This window comes from Mustela nivalis (assembly GCF_964662115.1).
Source record: "Mustela nivalis genome assembly, chromosome: 9".
Classification (NCBI taxonomy): Eukaryota; Metazoa; Chordata; class Mammalia; order Carnivora; family Mustelidae; genus Mustela; species Mustela nivalis.
In genome coordinates, this window is record NC_139028.1 from 73672513 (window position 1) to 73693387 (window position 20875).

General features: G+C 49.5%; 1 protein-coding gene across 1 annotated transcript in view; it reads left to right on the forward strand.

The window, feature by feature from the left end:
• MICAL2 (microtubule associated monooxygenase, calponin and LIM domain containing 2) overlaps window positions 1-20875 on the forward strand; it is a 212788-nt gene that overhangs the window by 146048 nt on the left and 45865 nt on the right. Inside the window, exons 27-31 of the mRNA XM_082683062.1 lie at window positions 1792-1972; window positions 5880-6061; window positions 10705-10779; window positions 15215-15369; window positions 16621-17950. Of these exons, the coding sequence (XP_082539188.1) occupies window positions 1792-1972; window positions 5880-6061; window positions 10705-10779; window positions 15215-15369; window positions 16621-17950 (1923 nt within the window). The remainder of the gene's footprint in view (window positions 1-1791; window positions 1973-5879; window positions 6062-10704; window positions 10780-15214; window positions 15370-16620; window positions 17951-20875) is intronic.

Genomic DNA, 20875 nt, shown 5'->3' on the forward strand with positions numbered 1-20875 from the left:
GGGAGAGGCTTCAGCACATGCAAATACTGATGGAAAAGGTCCGGTAGACATAGGCGTCAATGGCACAGGGAAGAGGAGGTGATGGTCCTTGGAGGGGGGTTGGTGAGAAGGGAACCAAGTGCAAATGAGGTGTCAGCCATCAAAAGAAAAGACTCCTGTCCCACTGTGACCAGAGAAAGGGCCACCCAGCTGAGTTTGTGGCCACAATGGACCTGGCCTCAGGTGGCCTGTTTTGCTCACTCATTCATTGACTCATTCAACAGGCATTCATCGAGCATCTACTCCTTACCTGGTACCATTCTAGCAAGAAAGGAAACAGACACAAATCACTGCTTATGTCCTAGTCATGGGAGAGATACAATAAACTAAAGAGAAAGTTACAGAGTTTATTAGAAGGTGAGATATGTTATGAATAAAAATAAGGAGGAATAGAGAGTGCTGAGGGCATGGGTTGCAGTTAAAATAGGATGACAGGGAGAAGGTGCCATTTGACCAAAGACTTGAGGCAGTGAGTGAGCAAGGCCTACAGGAAGCTGTCCAGGGATAGCATCTCCTAGGAAGAGGCAGGAGCGGTACACAGGACTGAGGTGGGGGGACAGTAGGTTGGCCACCTGGTCAGAGCAGAGAGCAGGGCAGTAGTGGGAGATGAGGTCACAGGGGACATTGGAGGGTGTGGAGCAGGGGAGCATCATCTGACTTGCATTGGACAGTTACTTGGGTGGCTGTGCTGAGAAGACTGGGGAGTGGCAGGGGGAGTATGGCAAGAAGGAAAGCAGGGAGACCCAGTGGCTTGGTCAGGGTGGTAGCAGAGGAGGCGGTGACAGGTGACTGGATTCCTGACCCATTTTGAAGGTAGAACCAGCAGGATTGGCTGATGATTTGAGTGAAGAATGAAAGAACAAGAGAAGTCAAGGATGCTGCGAAAGCGTTTGACTTGAGCATCAGGAAGGCCAAGGTCGCCATTGACCAAGATGGGGAGGGCTGTGGGGGAAGCAGGGTTGGGGAGCGGTGTGGCTGAAGAGCTCTGCTCAGACATGAGTCTGATGTGTCCACTAGACATCCATGTGGAGAGGCCAAGGCAGCAATGGAATATATAAGCCTAGATTCAGAGGAAATGTCCAGGCTGGAAATACAGATGTAGGAGTGAGTCATTGTTATCTAGGGTTATTTGAAGCCAGGAGACCAAATGAGATTATCATGGGCATGAGTAAGAGAAGAGATTCAAAGACAGCCCTGGGGTCTTCCAATGTTACCAGGTTGGGGGGCAGAGGGGAGGTGTGTGTGCAGGGAAAGGTATACCCAGCACAGAAACAAGGAGGGAAGGAGAGCAACCATTGCAGAGAAGGGATCTGGGCTGTGTTATCCTAGAACCTGAGAGAAGAGCTGTTTCTAGAAGGAGAGAATGAACCACTGGGTCAAATGCTTCTGAACCAATGGAGAAGTTGCCACCAGGTTTAGCAGTATGTTGGACACTGATTTTGACAATGGCGGTCTAGAGATTGGGCCTGGGTGGTCCCTCTGAACATTTCAGGACCCTCCTATAGGACTAAATGAGATGTGTGTATTCATGTCCTATACACAGAGGTGCTCTAAATCCTGGGGCATCTGGTAGAATAAATGGTAGGAACAGAGGATGAGAAGGTCAGTCTTAGAGTGTCCAAGTAGACCCAAGGCTTCCCTGCCCACCTCTCCATCCTCAGCAGCCTGCCCAATCTTCTGGATGGGAAGCAGGTATCCTGTAGGGCCCATTTATTCCCATCATCTTTCTAGACCCTCTTCTCCTCCCAGCAGATGAGCCAACCTCCCCCAAGAAGCCCAAGAGTGTTCTGGAGCCAGAGCCCAGTGATACAGAAGGTGAAGCGACCTCTCTCCTGCACTCTGAGTGGACCTCAGTGAAGATCAGCCCTGGGGAGGACATAGTTGGACAAGAGATGATGGCTGTGCGTGTCCTGGTCACCAGTGATGACAGCAGGTATGCTCAGGTTGCTGCAGGATGGGGACAGAAGAGAGATTGGACAAGAGCTACAGCATTCATGGACTAGTCTCCTCTCCACTCACTGACAATGTGACCTCTCTGTGCCTTTATATTCTCACCCGTAAAATGGAGACAGTGGTATCACCTGTCTCATGGACCATCGTAAGGATCTAACAATTAACATACATAAAGCATGTAGAACAATGTTTGGCATATAATAAGCACTATAAGTGTTAGAAATTGCTGTTTTCTCACTGTCTTCTCCCCAAAAGGCAGTTGTGATGTAGGCTGCAGCAAGGGGTGCCGCATGGGCATTACTGTCACAGTAAAATGTAAGATGGCAGTGCACGGTGATGGGGAGGCTGGGCCAGGGGCAGGAGAAGGCATAAGAAGTGAAGCCCTGCTGCCCTAGATGAGTATTTGTCAGAATGCCATCCTTACCGCCATTACCAGAACCACCCAGAGTGGTCATCAGGAGTGCCGACTCCAGGCCGCCCCCAGATACCAAATTCATCCAGGAGGTCAACAGCAAGAGGGACCAATGGCTCAGTATGTACTAGACTCTGAGGATATAGCAGTGACCCACACAAGACAAAAGCCTTGCTCTCACAGGGCTCTTGTTCAAGCTGGGTAGGCAGTCAGCAAACAAGTAAATAGTTAACAGGAGAAATCTCACCTTTGTTACAGGTGAAAAAATAAAACAGGAGTTTATGATAGTGACTAGTCAGCTACTTTCAATTAGGAACCCAAGAAAGTCCTTTGTATCAGTTATCTGTTCTCATCATCATGCTGAGTAACAAAGCACCCAACAGCCACTGCTTATTCTACTCACCATTCTGTGGGCCAGCAATTCAGTCAGGCTCAGTCCTGCTGTTCTTCTGGTCTCAGTGGACTCCCGTGTGTTTGGACCAGCAGGGTCCCACTTCTAGAACATGGCTAGCTGTCAGCTGGGGTGCCAGGAGGCTACTGGGCTATGGGTCTTTTATCCTCCAACAGGCAGCCTGTGCTTATTCACACGGTCCTGTGAGAAGGTACAATCATGCCAAGTCTCTTGAGGTCTTGGTTGTTCTATCACGTCTGCATGGTCACAAGTCCAGCTCAGATTCAAGGGGTGGGGAAATTGGCTCTGCCATTATGGGAGGAGCTGCTAAGTTCCATTGAAAAAGGGTGTGGCTCCAGGAGGGGAATGATTGCTGGCACTCTGCAAACAATCAACCACAGCTTCCATGAGGAGGTAACACTTAACCTGAGAATTGCTGACAAGAAGGGACAGCCATGTGAAGACAGACGACGTGGCATCCAAGCAGTGGAGTACATAGGCCCTGCAGCAATTGTGGGCCTGATGTCTTCTAACCTGGCTGGCACACGAGGAGGGGAAGAAGAGTAAGATATACCAGAAAGTAAGGCCGGAGTAAGGCTGAGTAAGATAGGACCAGGACTTTAAACTTTATTCCAGGTCCTATTGAAAGCCATTAGGTAATTCTTAAGTCAGAGAGTGACATCTTATTTATGATTTCCAAAGATCAGCAGGGCTTGGTACAAAAAATGCTTGGGGCAGAGGCGGGTGGGAAGGATGCAGGGAGGCCCGGTGGGAGCCTGTAGTGCAGGTAAGAGATGAGGGACTTGGACCAAGGTTGGGAGCAGGGGAGGAGATTTGCTAATGGACTAAACGTGAAGGTGAGAATAAGCCCAAGGGTGACTCCCAGACTTTGCGCCACGTGCTGCACGAAAGGTACAGTCATTTCTAGAGTAGCCTTGAGGAGGACAAGATTTGGGGAAAGATGCAGGTCTGTGGATAAAATCAAGAGTTCTCTTTTGGACCTGTGGGGTTTGAGATGTCTTTGCACAGTTGCCAAGCAAGCAGTAGAACAGAGAAGTTTCTGGGAGGCAGAACTAGAGACAGGATTTAGGGGCCAGTGGCACATAGAGGCTATGAAAGCCAAGGGAGTTGATGAGTCATCTGTGGAGTAAGAATGTTTCTTCAGAAAAAAAAAAAAGAGGCTATCTTCTCCTAGATAAAGAAGAGCTGAGCCCGGATGAGGGCCCCAGGGCATTTGAACATTCAGTGGGCAAGCAGAGAAGATGCTGGTAAAACCCAGGAAGGAGAGAAACCAAGAGAGGCTGAGTTATGGAAGCTAAGAGAAGAAAGAAGTTTCAGGATGGAGAGTGTGGTTCACTGTTTCAGATGAGCATGGATGAGCTAAAGGAGTGACCTCTGGTTTTTCCAATAAGAGGATCAGAAACCTGACTGGAGTAGGTGTGGGAAGAATGTGAGGGATGAATATGGATACCGCCGTGCAGACAGCTAGTTAGTTCATGAAGTCTGGAGCCTTCAGATTCTGGAAGAGAGGCCTGGGAACGTACATTTTATTTTAGCATGTCCCATAGGTGATTCTAACCACATGTCAGCATGAGCACCTCTGCTTTGGAGTGCCCTCTGCAGTCACTGAGATAAAAGGCAAGGCCCAGAGAAGGAAGGCCCTGTCCCAAGTCTCATATAGCCTCCTAGAGCTCAGTTAGGCAGGACCATGTCCATTGTGAGAGACAGAAACCCAAAGCTAGCTTAAGTAACAAAGCAAATAATTTGACTCCTCTGGCTTCCCAGCCAGAGGAGTCCAGTCCAGGGGTAGTCCTCTCTCCAGGCAAGGTTGGAGCCCAGAACTCAAGTAGCCAGTCTCTGCTATTGCCTCTTTGCATTTTGGATTTACAAGCATCCACAAGGAGGCTATATCCACATGTGGAACTCCTGGTTACAGAGGACCTCAGCCTACGACCATCTGTCCATGTCCATGTCCCAAGGTCTCAAGGTAGACCTCCAATGGGTACTACTGCCTCTGGGACCCATCAGTGAAGAGCCCTGGGATACTGTGGCGGGCAGGTTTGGGCCCTGGGATGGATGGAAAGTCCACCAGAGCACAGAGATGAATAAGGAGCAGTGGCCCAATGGGAAGATGCGTGCTGACTTACATACACAGACAGTAAATAGTCACAGCCCTATAGGTTGGCACCTCCCCAGGCCCCCAGGGAACTGTGCCTGTGCTGTCCCTGCTGCTGAGGACACACCACTTCCACTTCTCTGCCACACAAATTCTGGCCCGTCATTCAAGGCCCAGCTTCCAGACTCCCCCTGCAACCCCGAAGCCTTTTTCCTCCCATCCGTTCCCATAGGACATGAGCAGCACTCAAAAGCCTAACATTTTAGGACCAGGTCCTAAATGATAAGCTCATTTTGCCCCAGAGAGCTGAGGAGTCACGGTGAAGGATGGCTGAAGGCAGGTAGACCAGCCGTCGCACAAGCATGTCAACATATGTTTATGGGGGCTTCATTCTCCTGCTTGGATCCACGCCAGTATTTGTTTGCTAGGGCTCCGGAAAGTACCACGGACCGGGTGGCTTGAACAACAGAGACGTGCTTTCTCACAGTTCTAGAAGCTGGGAGTCTGAGATCAAGTGCCGGCACGGCTGGTTCCTCCTGAGAGCCACGAGGGGGAAGGATCTGTTCCAGGCCCCTCTCCTCAGTTTGTCGATGGCTGACCCCATGTTCATGGGATATTTTCTTCTATGCCTGTCCAAATTTCCTCTTCTTGTAAGGACACCAGCCCTGTTGGATTAGGGCTCACCCTAATGACCTCATTTTAACTCACTTACCTCCTTAAAGCCCCAATCTCTAAGTGCAGTCACCTTCTGAGGTCCTAGGTGTTCTGACTTCATATGAATTTTGGGGAGCACAGTTCAGCCCATAACAAAGCCTGTGACTGGGCTTGGGGTGCAGAGGTGACAAAACCACTCTCGCTGCCCCAGAGTGCCGTGGTCTGTGGGAGACAGTGACAGGCAGGGCACAGTGGGGTGTGGGATGTGACCTGCAGGGCTCCCCACTCACCCACCCTGTGCTTCCTCTTTCCAGCTCCGAGGCAGAGCCAGACTGCCGCGGCAGTGAGGCTTCCAGTGCCCAACCCCATGAGGAGAGCCCCCGGCGGCCAGAAACCCCACCCTTCCTGGAGCCCCTCACCAGGCACAGCTCCCTGAGAGAGGTCTCGACCAGGAAAGTCTCGCCACGGTGCCCTGAGGAGTCACAAGCTGTGCACGGTGAGCAGGGAGCTTGCCTGGGTGGGGGCCAGGCTTGCTTGGTCCTGGCAAATGGGGAAGGAACGGAGACTCCCCACAGCCAGTTTTTTACCACAGAGGATCCAGTGACAGGTCCAGCCCTCGGGCTTACAGGCAGCAGGGCTGGGGTGTAAGTGGGAGTGACCCAGGCCCAGCCTTCTTTCCCCAGAGAAGCTTTGGAATCTCAGGTGGGCAGGGGGCAGAGGGGCTGACTGGCTGTTGTGTGTCCCAGGCTGGCGGAGATAAGGGGACTCCAGCACCCTCTTGCCTGGGACAGTCTCCTCTTGGCATATCTCCTTAGGGGCCCATCTGGTGTTCCGTAGCCTAGTAGGGAAGGATGGGGCTTAGCTGCCATTGGACCACAGGCAGCCAGGAGCAGCACAGGGCATTAGCATGCTTGGAACATGCGGAATGCCCTAGAAGTTTACACAGTAATAAATGCACTTCTACTAAGCACCTTTAACAGCTGAGGGTTTTCCCATACGTGGCCCCATTTCATCCTCAGGACGACCCTGTGGGGTAAGTAAGCTCACCCTTTTACCCGTGAGCAAACAGACTGTGTTTTCCCTAAGTCTCACAGCTGGTAAGCTGTGTGGCCCAGGGCCAAGGGCCTCCACACCCTAGAAAGTTGTCTTTAGCAGCCAGTTTTTTTTTTTAAATAAAGGTGGCCTTGAATGTTTTGACTTGGTCAACGGCAGCTTGCGAGCTCGGGGTGGAAAGAAGCAGGCTAACAGAAACTTGCCACCTTAGGCACCAGCGGCCTTGGCTGCCCTGGGACAGTCAGGACTCAGCTTGTCTTGCACATCCCTCTGGTGGCAGAGAGCAGAATTTCCACCTGAACCTAGGGTTGGTTTCCCAGGAAAACCAGGGCTGAGGCAGGCCTCTTAGAAACTCTGGATTTACCTTCCTTGTGAGCTTTCAAAATAAAGGGGGACAATTGTCATCCGAACATATTTGCTCAATAGCATTGTGGTGTGGTCTGGAAGGGCTTAGCATGGCCAGTGAACAGAACACTACCCCCTGCCCGGCTGGGGCAGCCTGCCTCTGTCTGCTCAGGCTTGGCCTCTGTCTCCCTGGGCTCCAGCCTCCTCATTTACAGATATGAAGCCTGCCTGCCTTTCATTCCTTCCCTCCGTTTCTCCTTGCTCCTCAATTGCCAGGGGATCTTAGGCAATTTACAAGAAAGACATAAAACAAAACTCTACATCTCTCTCTCTCTCTCTCTCTAAAAGATAAATCCTCAAGATCAGGGTTAACCAAATGATTTTAGGAGGTAGAAACCCCAGAGAGGCAGACTGTGGTCCTAAGCAGTTGCTCTAGGGGAATCATAAATTTGATCCTGAGTTTTCTGGCAGCCAGAGTTAAAAATGAAACACAGTCATTGTTCTCACTGTTCATGAGAAAAACAACATATTGGTTTGTGGCAAGTTCCAATCTGGTAGCCCTTTCCCTAGTGCTTCGTGTCAAACAGACAGCACTGGGAGATGCATGAGTTCATGTCCTGGGCGAGGCTGTCTTGTACAGCATCCCTGCCTGGCCGGCGAGGGCATCACGATCACCCACGACTCAGTAACAGGAGTTCTTCCAGGGAGATGGGGCTGGGTCGAGACATCAAGGCAGTGTGGCCAAAGACTTTTGTTTCTAAGAGTCCAGCTTAATTCCAGGATAAAATACAGAGTAGACAGAGACGTGGACAGGCTGCATGACTTTCAAGCGAACTTTTGTTGATTTCACCGTCATGCATCACATTTTTGATCATTGCTAGGCAGACCCCATCATAGAGGTTTAAAACCTCCAGCACGGTCTCAGAGCTGTGGTTTGTGTGGCTAGTTATGATAAATCGGTTACTTTACCAGATCCTATAGGGCTGATCACTCACCACCGTTTTCACTTGAGTAAATGGCTCAGAGCTGAGCCAAGGGAATACCAAACCAGGCCAACCTGGCCAACCTGCTTTAAGAAGACTCTTGGTTTGCACACCCGTGCTCATCCGGCATTATTTACAATTGCCAAAGGGGGAAATGACCCCCAGATTCACCAAGTGGTGAGTGGATAAACAAATTGGGTGATATCCATATAATGAACTATTATTCAGTGTTAGAAAGGAAGGAGGCTCTGACACATGGTCCAACGTGGATGAACCTTGTAGACATGATGCTGAGTGAAGTAAGCCAGACACGCAAGCCAGAACAAGCATTACATGATTCCACGTCTGTGTGGCACTTGGAATAGTCAAATTCGTAGAGAGAGTCAGGGGGTAGGAAAGTGGGGGGTTAGATTTGTGGGTACAGAGTTTCAGTTTGGGATGAAGAAGTTCTGGAGGTGGATAGTGGTGATGGTTGAACAACAGTGTGAATGATCTTACGGCACCAAGCTCGCCTCTAACGTGGCAAAAATGGTACCTTTTGCGTTACATAGTGTTTCTCCATGACTTCTGGGACTACCTCGGCTCATCGAGGAAGCTACTGTATCCTCAAGGTTCTTTAGTACAGAGCATCCCCAAAGAGGATGGCCTGAAATAGAATTTAAACCCTGTATTATCAGGGCTCAGTGGAAAAGGTTCAGTAATGCTCCTCTAAAACACCGTTCAGTGGATCTTTGAAATCTCATTTAAAAGGCAGATACGTAGGTTCCTACCTACAGAGATTCCGATCTGGTGGGTCTAGCTTGGAACCAAGTAGGTGCATTTTATGGAAGCGCCCCATGTGCTCCCATGTAGGGGGTGCCACATCCTATACTTCGGGGATCACAGGAGAGCAGCTTCCAAGAGGGCCTGTCTGTGTCAGTTTGTTGTGACGTGCACACTGAAACAATTAAATGAATCAATCGCATGGGTTTGGGGCGTAAATCAGAGCTGTGGGGCAGACTGCCCCCATCTTATTCTGCTTTAGAAAAATTGGTATTTCTCCATTTTTTTTTTCTGGCAATAATTTGACAACAGGGATGGTCCAATGACCTACAGGGCGTACTGATAGTCTGTAACAATAAAACAATATTATTATTATCATTAATACCATATGGCAAAATACTTATCCCTTACTCCTTTTGGAGTGGGTCATGCAGTAAGAGCTCCAAAAGCGCTCCCTAAAAATAAATATAAATAAAATATAAGATGAAAAAGGGAACCGGGCTTGCTTTATGCTGCTCAAAACGACTGGATCGAATCATTGCTACCCACCCTGTTGTTCCTATTGTGGTTAAAAATGTGCACATGTGTGTCCTATAAACACCAGCAATGGAAAATCGCTTGTGAATTTTAGCCAATTTTAATAAGTTCCATTCCACAAAGTGAAAAGGCTGAGGAGAAGCAATAAAATAGGAGCCTGACGCTGCCTTCTACATTTCTCAGGAAATTTCTCCACCAGCAGACGGAGGGGCTGTAGTAATGGTCAGCAGGAGGTAGCTTTCCCAGCGGCCTGCCTGCCCCTGCTGCACACTGTCCAGCCAGGCTGACCCTGCCCTGCACCTGCAGAAGGGAGGAACAGGCCCAAACAGCCCAGGAGGCTGGGCCCTGGACCCCTCCACAGAGCTCCCCCTCAAACCCGTGGCTTCGATATGACAGGAGGCCTGTGGGACAAAGAACCCACCAGACAGAACAGGATCATGTGGTCTCCACAGTAAGGAAAAGAGGGGAGTCAGGGGCCGAAGGAACTGGCATATCTTGTCCCAAGGAAGAGAAGCCCCCAGAAGGGATTGGATTGCCATCTGCACCCCACAATCTGGCTAATGAGAGCTGACGCACAGTTCTGAGCACTGGCAGGGTGTGGGGCCAAGAGAGGGCTGGGCCTTAGCTTCAAACCTCCCCGACCCCGTTCTCCCACACCCACATCACTCCTGGGGCGTTCTTTCCTTCCACGCCCCCTTGTCCCACCTGTGTGCATGCGGTTCCCCATTCTTTCTCTGAAGGAGAGGTTCTCTGAAGGAACTACCACAGGGACCTGGAGCCTGAGACCAAATCTGAGGGCCCAGAGTGGGAATGGGGTACATGCGCATCTCTCCCACCCTGAAAGGCCAAGGCCATGTTCTTCTGCATATGATATTCATCTCGCTCAGCTAGTTCTCAAGACCCACCTGAGTGGAGGTTCTTCAGTACGCCGTCTGTGGAATCCTGGTTCCTGAAGGGTTTGGGAGGCTTTGTAGGGGAGGGGGAGAGGATGTAGAACTTCCTGGAGCTTCCAGGCTTCATTGAGAGCAACTCCGGTTTGTCTGCTCCATATATGGGACGTTGATGTGAGACCAGCTTTGAAGAGCTGCTTTGCTGAAAACGAGCATACAAGTGTGCACAAAAGCACGCATATATCTATAGGCATGTGTGAATACATGTGTGCACATACACAGGGACACATGTATGTTAGTTATGGGTGACTTAGAATGATGGCTCATAATTTGAGGCATTTTCTGAATGATCACCGTACCTGTCCCAAAGCAGGGTCTCAATATGAAACCAAATACAAAGGTGGGAGGTATGTGTCGTAGGGAAGATGCAGTCTGGAAAAGGAAGGGGTTCAGTCAATTATGACTATTAGTCTATAAAATGTGCCACAGGAGAAAACCCCATAGTTTTCCTGTAAGTTTAACTTCCTCCCTCCCTGTCTTCTCTCCCCCTTTCTTTTTTTCTACCACAGCTCTGCAACGGGCCAGTAGCTTCCAGTCTCCAAGTCCCAGCAAATACCAGAGCTGGAGAAGAAAATTCCAGTCGAGTGAGTCATGAGCTCTCTGGGAGTGGGCCGGGAGGGGCATGGGCAGTGTCTTCTGGTCAATTCTCAGGGGCAGCTGTTCTCATTCCATGCGTGTCCTCTCTGACCTGGCCTCTGGGATGTTAGGGGCAACGAAAGAAATAGAAGGTTGACTGTTTCCACTGCTGACTCGAGGAAGCATTTTCCAAGGATTTAGGACCTTTCTTTCTCCTTCAGCTCCCCAGTGTGGAATCATGGAGCCTTAGAGCTCTGCTGTTGCACCTGGAAGGGTATTAGTAATGATTGGCCGCAAGCTTTTTGAAACACAGATGAGGAAACCGAGACCCAGAGCCTCTATGTGTTTTCATTCTGTGCACTCGAGTTGGACTGACAAATCAGCTGAATGACCTCATGCAGTCATGGGCATAGCAGTGAAGGAAGCCGCACCCACATCCATGCACACACCCATCCGTACAGACACACCTGCTTCTTTCTCTGAGCAGGCTTTGATCCCAGCATCCCTGTGTAGACCAGGGACTACAACGGACACCAAGGCATCTGGATATACCACTAGGGGGCGCAGCATCCCCACTCATGGGGGCACCGCATTCTGGGGCTGGCTGCAGTTTCTGTGGGGCCTCCCTTACAGGGCAGACATCCCCTCCCCGGCCCTCTAATCCATCTCCAAGTCCCCCTTCCACCTTCCCCTGCCCCCACACTCTCTCTCTGGGCTTTGCTCTGGGAGAGGTGGACCCAGGAAAGCCTTGGGTTAGACAAAAGTTTCTAAAAAGAGCCATTGTTGAAGTTGGAACAGAGCACTAGTTAGTTGGCTCCTTCCTTCTGAGTCAATGTGGACTCCTGGCCCATGAGTCATTCATTCTCCTAGCAACCCTCAGATTCGAGGCCTCCCCTCCCTTGGGTGAGGCTGGGATAATGGGTGCCTCTGGAGCTGGACTACAGTGGCACACCGGCAAGCCACCCCACCCAGGGCACTCTGAAATGACTGTGGAATCATCTTGCAGTCTCAGGCACTGAGGGTGACAAGAAAAGGGGGAATTTAATGTTTACTGAATGCCCAGGTCACTCCATTTCCCCTTCCCCACCAGCCCCTTCTCAGATTACAGGAATTCTGCTTCTGTGGGGTGGGGCGGTCCATTTGGGTACGGATTTCACCCAGTGCTAACAGCTGACTTCACTGAGTGCCGCTAGTACAAGGGGCTCTACTTTGCCCTTGAGAGGTTCCTCGGGGTATGAGCAGTGAGTCTGGTGGGGGGCCCTGGTAGCAGGTTAGTGGATGCTGGAGGAGGCACGGGAGAGAGAGGACAGCTAACCAGCAGCATGGTTTCTGGGCATCGGCATGTCTCTAGTTATCCCAGATGTTGGTTCTCAAGTGTATGTAAAAGCTGGTTTGAGGGCAGGCCTTCAGTTGGGGTCGTTTCTATGGGCCTGGCCCAGAGGAGGTGTCCAGTCGTTGCTTGCTAAATGAATGAGTATAAATGAACAAACACAGGAACCAAGAAATGAGGTGGCTGGACCTGGTGCAGAAACAAACGGAGCCCATGGGCTCCGCCTGTGCAGGAAGCTGCCCCTAGAGGGCGCTCTGAGACCTTGGGAGACTGGAGCATTACCTAAACTCCAAATTCTGGGAAGCTTCATCCTGGAATCCCGGTCTTTGTAAGAATCCTCGCAGCGTCGTTTTGTCATTTTCACTTTGCCCAAGAGGAAACCCCAGGGGGCAGCACTGGTCCTACTGTAGTAAGGAGCAGAACCCGGGGCGCCGTCTCCTGCGACCATTCACTGCCCCGTCAAGGCTAGTTGTGGCCCCAGCACTGGTGGGAGGACAGAGGGAGCTGTGTCAGTGCCCTTCTCACCCTCCCCCTGCTGACTGTAGTCTCAGTGACCTCTAGAGCCAAGGTGAGAGGTCACTGCCAGAGGGCCCAGAGAAGAAGCAACTGAGCCAAAGGGGGCTAAAGGGCCATAAGCCAGGCCTGCTCTGCTCATCAAGCCCTGGCGTGATGGGACCAGCCAGGCTGGCAGCACCCGGGACTGAGACAGCCTGGCTGGACCGTGCCAAGCGTCCACGGGAAACAAGAAGGAACCTGCAGGGAAGGACCTGAGTTGGTGAATGAGGAATCCCTGAGCCTACAAGTTAAGAGAAATCCCTGCCAGGGTAGGGGTGCGCAGCCCCCTCTGGAACAGGTCAGTTCAATGGTGTCATTACTGGCCACAACTTGTGTGTGTGGGAGGAAGAGAGGGATTGGAGTTCATATTTAGCTAGCGTGCTACATTGACTTTGCGTTCTATCCCAGGCGCCACTTTTTATCCATTTTGGCCTCCCGGTGAAGCAATGCTAGCCGTCTTATTTTTCACGTGAGGCAAATAAATGTCAGGCAGCTGGTGTGGGTGTGAAGCAGTGTGGGGTTCCAGGTCCCCTTTGCATCCTCTGAGGGAACCCAAAGACATCAGCCACCTCAGGCAGTGAGATCTCCCGTCGCCTCTCAGCATAGCTCTGGCCTTTCCCTCCCAGGTGGCAGTTTGACGGGCAGGTGTCCCCTGGAGCTCTGTCCCAGTTCTCCTGAAGTCAGTGCATGAGGAACGAGTGTGCAGAGAGGACTCCCCCGTGGTGGGAGTGGGGGGCAGGGATTAATAAAAGGAGAGAGGGAGCAGCCCTGGGTCATGACCTCATGAACCCCAAGGCTTTCCTGTCAGGTTTGGTTCCCAAGGTGTCCCTGGCTCTGTGTCAGAGGTTCCAGAGATTTCCTAGGGGGAACAAAGAAACAGTCTGTTGAGCCAAGGGGACTCTGAGACAAGCTGAGGAGTTTGATTCAGGAGGTAGCTGAGGGAAGGGAATGAGGGGGCAAGGAAGAGGAGGAGGAGGAATTCGGCAGGAATTTGGCAAGCTGAAGACAGGAAGCAAGGCAACAACTGACTCACAGCGTTTGCCTTTTTAGGCTCGAACCATCTAATTGTGGGCTGCAATGGGGGTTTGGGTGACAGGCCAGCCAGCCTCCCTTGCATTGGCTCCTGGCAGCGTGGGACCTTCTCCCAGCAGCTCCTTCCTGCCACCCTCGGATCTCTTCCCCTGGGTTATCTTTTCCTCAGAAGCATTTTGGAGGGCGTCACTTTGGAAGCCTGTGGAACATATGTGTGTGGTGGCTGTCTTTCCAGAGCCCAGGACTGGGATACGTGTTCTGACATACTTGCCAGCGTGTATAAGGAAAGCAGGACAGAATCCTGAAGAACCCAGATGGGTCTGGAAGGAGCTTCTCTGGGGGTGCGGTTGACCTGGTCTATATGCGTTCCACAGGAAGAGCTTTGGGGAAACTGAGGCCGAGGACTGCCTTGGGTTAGGTCGTGAACTAACATCTGAAGGTTGGATACTGTGAAGGGAACTCGGAATGGGTCAGCAGAATGGCCGCAGGCAGGGAGTCTGATAGGAGTGGGTATACACACACATAGGTTCTGGGAAGTCTCTGGGAGGCAGACTCATTTGTTGGGAGGGTTCACAGGAGAGGTGGCTGGACTGAAGGGTCATACACTGAGCGGACAGTTCCAAAACAGAGTGTGGCATTTTCTGAATCCCTCAGAGGACATATCATTGGGATGGTCGGCTATAGAAGTGAAGCTCTTGAAATTTTAGATTTAAGGTTCCCAGAGGGCATGTGTGTGAACTCATGAGACAGAGAGAGAGAGAGAGAGACCTTACAGGCTATGGCTGTCACAATTCTGCAGTTACCAGACCAATGGACAGCAGCTCCCACAGGGCGGAATTCAGCGTGTCTTCAGGGCCCCAGCCACACACTCCTTTCTCACTTCACTCTGAGTACACACACTGCATCTCGTTCGTTCCCTGACCAACAGGAGCTTGGCATGAATCCCACGCCATATGCTTCAGATGATTTGATGCTCATTATAACCTCCTTCCCTAGTGTTCTCTTAAAATCTCAAACAAACCATCTCATCGGAGAGCCCCTTGGCGCCCATATGAGAAGGAAGAGCCGGATTCATTATCCGCGGTGGCCCACCCTGCCCACGCCCACAGCTGAGGATCTGGCATTTTGTGGGAAGAGGCCTCAGGTGGTTTGTTGACTAAGTGACTTAATGCAGCCCAGACCCCACCCACGATGGCTTTAGGGGAAAATTTAGAAGTAGGCATCGATTTCCAAGAGATGTCCCGGAGACTCCCTGTTCCGTCTTTCGGGAACATCCTTATGGGAGTGTGAAGTGTGATGGTTTCTAGACTTTTCATCCTCCAACCTCCATTCCCCCACAAGAGGCTGCCACTTCTCACCCGTTCCTCCTCAGGTCAAAACTCTGGGCACCAGCACCTCTCAATCAGTCTCCAACACCTTCCTCCCTCTGACTCTATTTACCAAGTTGGAGCTTCTCTTAAAATCTCTTTGTGATAAAGTAAGGTAATAAGAGCTCTGTAATGGAGAGTGTGTTCTTTCCTCGGTAGGTTTGACGCCAGTGAACAACAAAAAAACTATGTCACCTTCAAAGGAACCTGCTCCTCTTTCTTCTTCCTCGTCACCTCCTCCCCCATCTTCCCCGCCATCTTTCTCTTCAACCAGTGTCCCAGGGAATGCTCTGGATGGCTTCTCTCTACCTCAGGTAAATACCCTTTGGGGCCGTGTGCAGGTGTTAAGAAGGTGAGCTGCTTGTAGTTCACCCACTTCCACACTTAACTCTGGATTCTTAGCACTCTTGGGTCACCCAAGTGCAAAGCCAGGGCCATGAGGTGCTCTGTCAAGCGTCCCCCCAGGCCTTTTTGACATCGTTTTCATGAGAGCTCAGTCATCCTTCTCAGCCAGCCCTGGGGCACAGGCACTCACTCAGCAGACTTTGTGGGGCACAGACTCTGGGCAAGACTGTGGCGTGCAGACTTGCTAGGATATTAAGCTCTACCCTTGAGGGCCTAGCAGGTGACCTTGAGGAATTCACAGCTGAAGGAAGGCAGACACAGACTGAGGCTCCCTTTGGTGGCACCGGGGACTCTTGGAAGTACATCCCCCTTGAACAGAAAATGGTATCACTGAGATACTCCAGTTTGGACTTTACCTTCAACATGAGTTTATCAAGCCTCCATTAACTGCTGGACCCTGGTCCAGGCTCTGGAATATAGAGTACACAAGATGGAAAGAGGTACGTGCGCTCTCGTAAGCTCCTGTCCTATGACCTGCCCCTCAGGCACCAGTGCTCTTGGCAGGGCACAGACACTTCTAGAATTTCCCTAAGCTCTTCCTTTGCCAAGGGCCACCTTCTTACATCTACAAATGACTACTTTCTGAGTGGTGCAAGGCATGAGTCAGGTCTGGAAGGGTCATTGAAAAGACCTAAAGGCCCTCTTCTGCCACCACAGCTCCAGCCCAGAAGGGTAACTGTTTCTCCTTAACTTAGTAATCTCCAAGGAAGAAACCTTGGCCTCTTGGTTGTTGGAGGAACATACCTATGGATGCAAGGTGCCCCTTAATAAGGACCATGGCCAAGCCAGTCATGGAGCACCTGTCCTCCTGTACACATCTGGTCATTCACAGGGGCCAGGCCGGCTCCACCTGGCTGGCCCAGCAGCTTGTCCACGCCTCTGCCTTCCATTATGGCTTCTTACCTACCTAATCCAGCACCAGCAAAGCCTTTGATCAGTGCTGGTACAGAGACTCCAGGCAGATCCCAGCAGGTCCCAAAGCAGCCACTTAGAATGAAGAGCAGCCCTTTTGAAATCATCCCGGGCAGAATTCTTGTAGACTTTGGGTGGCTGAGATCTGAAGAGAGGAAGGGAGGGGTCTGTGGGCTGAGATATGCCTCCCCTTATAAATGAATATTGGGAATTCCTAAATATGCATTCATTTTGCCCATCCCCTCTAGGTGACAGCTGACAACCTGCCCTCACAGGTCTCAAGAGGTCACTGCAGCCCTTCTACTCCAATCTTTCTGAGGCGCGCCAGAGCCCAAGGGGTACCCAAGGACATGCCCCTGTATCTGCCCCATGGCCAAGTACTGGAGCGGGCAGAGTACTTCATGGTGAGGCCTGGTGAAGATGGCCTTGCCAGCTCCCAGCCCCCCAGCCCTGCAGAGATGGCTTCCGATGGGTGTCACGAAGCAGAGGCCTCTCTTGGGGACATCAGTTTCATCCACAGAGGCCCAGACCCCACTGGAGGGACAAACAGGTGTTTGCCAGACCAAGAGGTATCTCCCAGGGCTGGAGAGGACCCAGGAGAAAAGAACACCAGACCCAGCAAGGGACAGGGGAACAGGTCAGAGCTGGCAGAGGAGAAGAAGTTGGGCTTGAAGAAGTTAGTCCTCACCCCGGAGCAGAAGACAAAGCTACTGGACTGGGACAATTCCATCCCTGAGAGTGTGAGCCTGGAAGCTGGGGCACAGCCTGCCCAGAGAAGTGCTGGCAATGGTAGGGGAGGCTGTGTGCCGAAACCAGTTAATCCCTTGCAGCTCCCCTGGACAGCAAGAGAGACCCCGCCTGCCCAGGGAAGAGCTCTGGAGAAGACGGGGACACCAGCTGAACGAGCTCCACCCAAGTCCCCGCTTCGGCTCATAGCAAATGTCTTGCGAAGGTCCCTGGATCCCTTCCTACCCAACTCAGAAGGTGGGAGGAAGGCCTCTGCCAAGCCAGAATCAAGGAACCTGCCCACCAGCCAGCCGCATGGTAGCACTCGCTCCTTCAGCCTTCGCAAAACCAGTTCCAATAAAGACGGCAGCCAGCAGTCCCCGGGGAGAGATATGGCCAGTAGAGCTTCAGCCTTCTTCTCCTGGGGCTCCCCACCTGCCAGGGCTGCCCAGCCCTCATACCCTAGCCCTCCAGACCTTGCCCTCCGCACCCACAGTTTGCCCAACCGACCATCCAAAGTGTTTCCGGCGTTCCCGGCCCCTCCCTGCCCCAAGATGGAAGATGTCCCCACGCTCCTTGAGAAAGTGAGTTTGCAAGAGACGTCCCCAGATGCTTCTAGGGTTCCAAAGGGAAAAATCTCGCTCTTTTCCTCCCTCAGACTCAAAGACAAATCTTTTGAGAGTTCCCTCCAAGAATCCAAACAAAGAAAGGACCTCCAGGACCTCTTCAGCATCCCCAGGGGAGCAGGGGAGCTGATGGACAGCACCCCGCCCCTGGAGAAGCTGGCACAGCCTTTCAATAGCACCGGCCTGGGGCACAGAGTCCCTCCTCCTTCTCCAGACAAAGATGCAAGTAAGTGGCTCTCTCCTAACAAAAGTTTGCAGTTCCTGCTGGGCAGTTAGTCATTCTTACTGGACTAACAATAGTCATCTCTCACTTTCTCCTTCTTCCCAGATTAAATTCTGACAAAAGTAGGAAAACTTGAATTTGAAAAATTAGGAAAAAATGAAGTTTGAAATGATGTTATGGAGAGTTTTTGAAAACAACAAAGGATCAGCCATAATCTCACCACTTCCCAACTGTACATGGCAACTTTTACTAAGTTTTACCCACAGAATTGTATTTTTAAAAATCAGTATATCATAGCTATTACGACACTTAGCACATCGTTTACACAAATGTGGTTTGATGGCTGTATTACATGTAGTGGACATGTTTCATTAAGTAAATAATTTATTTTTTTATTTAGAAAACAATTGTTTTAATAATTCATAGATAATATGTATATGTAAATTATACATATGGATGTATTTCTATTTTACACATGGTATTGAATGAACATTTTTATGCATATAGGTTTTTCTTTCTTTTGAATTGTTTTTCTTTTAGGATAGGTTCCAAGAAATGAGGTTACTGGATTAAAGATGTAAATATTCTTAAGATTCTTAATTTGCACGAACCAACTGTTTTTAACAGTGTGAATAAAGGATCTATGAGAGTTCTCTGGGTTATATCTTACAACTGCATGTTGTAAATATGGATTAAATGGAGGGAAGGGTACCAGTTTATATTTCAGTGCTAATGTCTGAAATACTTTATTCACCATACTGTATTGAGTACATTTTAAAAACATTGCTGTTTTACTAGTCAAAAAATGGTGCCTCTTTTAAGCTTATATATATATATATATTTTTTTTTTAAGATTTTATTTATTTATCAGAGAGAGAGAGGGAGATAGAGCAAGCACAGGCAGACAGAATGGCAGGCAAAGGCAGAGGGAGAAGCAGGTTCCCTACCAAGCAAGGAGCCCGATGTGGGACTCGATCCCAGGACGCCAGGATCATGACCCGAGCCGAAGGCAGCTGCTTAACCAACTGAGCCACCCAGGCGTCCCATAAGCTTATATTTTTTTAATTTACTGTTTAAACACACTCATGTTTTCTTACCAATGGAAACTTAGGCTTTTTCATATTTAAATCTGATTGTAATTTTTTAAATTATTGAAGTAATTAATACATTGGAGAATTGGAATATTCCAACAATACTGCAATATCTTTTTTATTTTTTTTAAAGTAACATCTATTCTCTCCCCCCTCTCCTCTTTGCCAAAGTTTTGGTGTATATCCCTAGAGACAGTTTAGTTAAACACTCACATGGTTTATTTTGTTGCTGTTGATACTTATTTGCTGGCTTTAAACAAACTGTGATTTTCCTATCCCTATTTTGTTAAAGATTGTATTTATTTATTTGAGAGAGACAGAGAAAGAGAGAGAGAGCATGAGCGGGGAGGGGCAGAGGGAGAAAATCTCAAGCAGACTCCCCACTGAGTGCAGAGCCCAATATGGGGCTCCATGTGCGGCTTGATCTCAGGACCCTGAGACTGTGACCTGAGCCAAAGTCAGACACTTAGCTGACTGAGCCACCCAGGCACCCCTCCTATCCCTGAGCAATTTTGTGTTTTTTTAATTTTTGCTAACTTTTTTCTTATTTACCTTTTATTTTAGAGCTTCTGTTTTCAAGTGAAATATTATTTTCCTTCTTTGGTTCCTTAATCAGAAAGCTACATAGATTAACAAGAGACTATTTTCAGTCACGCTCAGAATAAGCACAAACAGGCTGGAGTTTAACTACATCCTTTATATCCTGTCGTAAACTTTGATGTGTTGTGCATTTTTTGATAGATAATAATTCATGTGGTTTAAAATAAAAGGATACAAAATGCACAGAATAAATAGTCCTATCTCCCTTCCCTGTCCCTGAGCCATCCGGGTCATGTCCCTGAGCACAGACATGATGATCACCAGCTTCCTGGGCATTCTTGCAGACAGAATTCAGGCATATAAGAGTAAATTAACATAGTCCTTCTTTTTAACATTAAGGTAGTTCGCTCGTGTTTTAGACACACTTTTTATTACACTTTTAATTTTATTTTGGAGATCATCACATATTAGCACATAAAGAGCTTTATGGAGCTGCACTGTATTCCATTGTGTGGGTGTGGAGGTAGGTAGCCAGTCCCCTAGGATGGCAAGTTTATTTCTGATCTTTCGCTGTTGTAAACTGTGCTGCAATAATGACCTGGGAACTTAGGCCGTTTGGCAGATGTGGAAATACTGGAAGTAGAAATTCTAGAACGAAGGATCTGTGGACCAGGGATTTTGAGAGATGCTGCCAAATTGTCCTTCATCACCTGGCGCTCCTTCAGCAGAAGATGAGGGTGGTGTTTCCCGAATTACACTAACCAGTGTGCTACCCAGCATTTATTTTTTTAATTTTTTTTTTAAGATTTTATTTATTTGACAGAGAGAGAGAGATCGCAGGCAGAGAGGTAGGCAAAGAGAGAGGGAAAAGCAGGCTCCCTGCTGGATGCGGCGCTTGAGATCCTGACCTGGGCCAAAGGCAGAGGCCCAACCCACCAAGCCACCCAGGCGCCCCTGTTTTTAAATCATTACCAGTCTGATAGGTGATTGAGTATCTTCTCATATGTTAAAAAGTCATTTGCATTTCCTTTTCTGTCAGCTATCACCTCTTTTGTTCCGTTTTCTGATAGGTTGTTGGTATTTTTCTGAATCATATGAAGGGACTCTATCAAAAGGGAAATATAGCCCTTTTTTGTGATGGTAATTACAAATATTTTTCCCAGCTTCTTGTTTAACTGTTTATGGTGGGTTTTGTCATATAAAAATTTTATTTATATAGATAGTTATAAGCAATTTTTCATTTTGTGGCTCCTCAGCTTTATATAATAGATTAGAAAGAGCTGCTTCTAAGTGTATA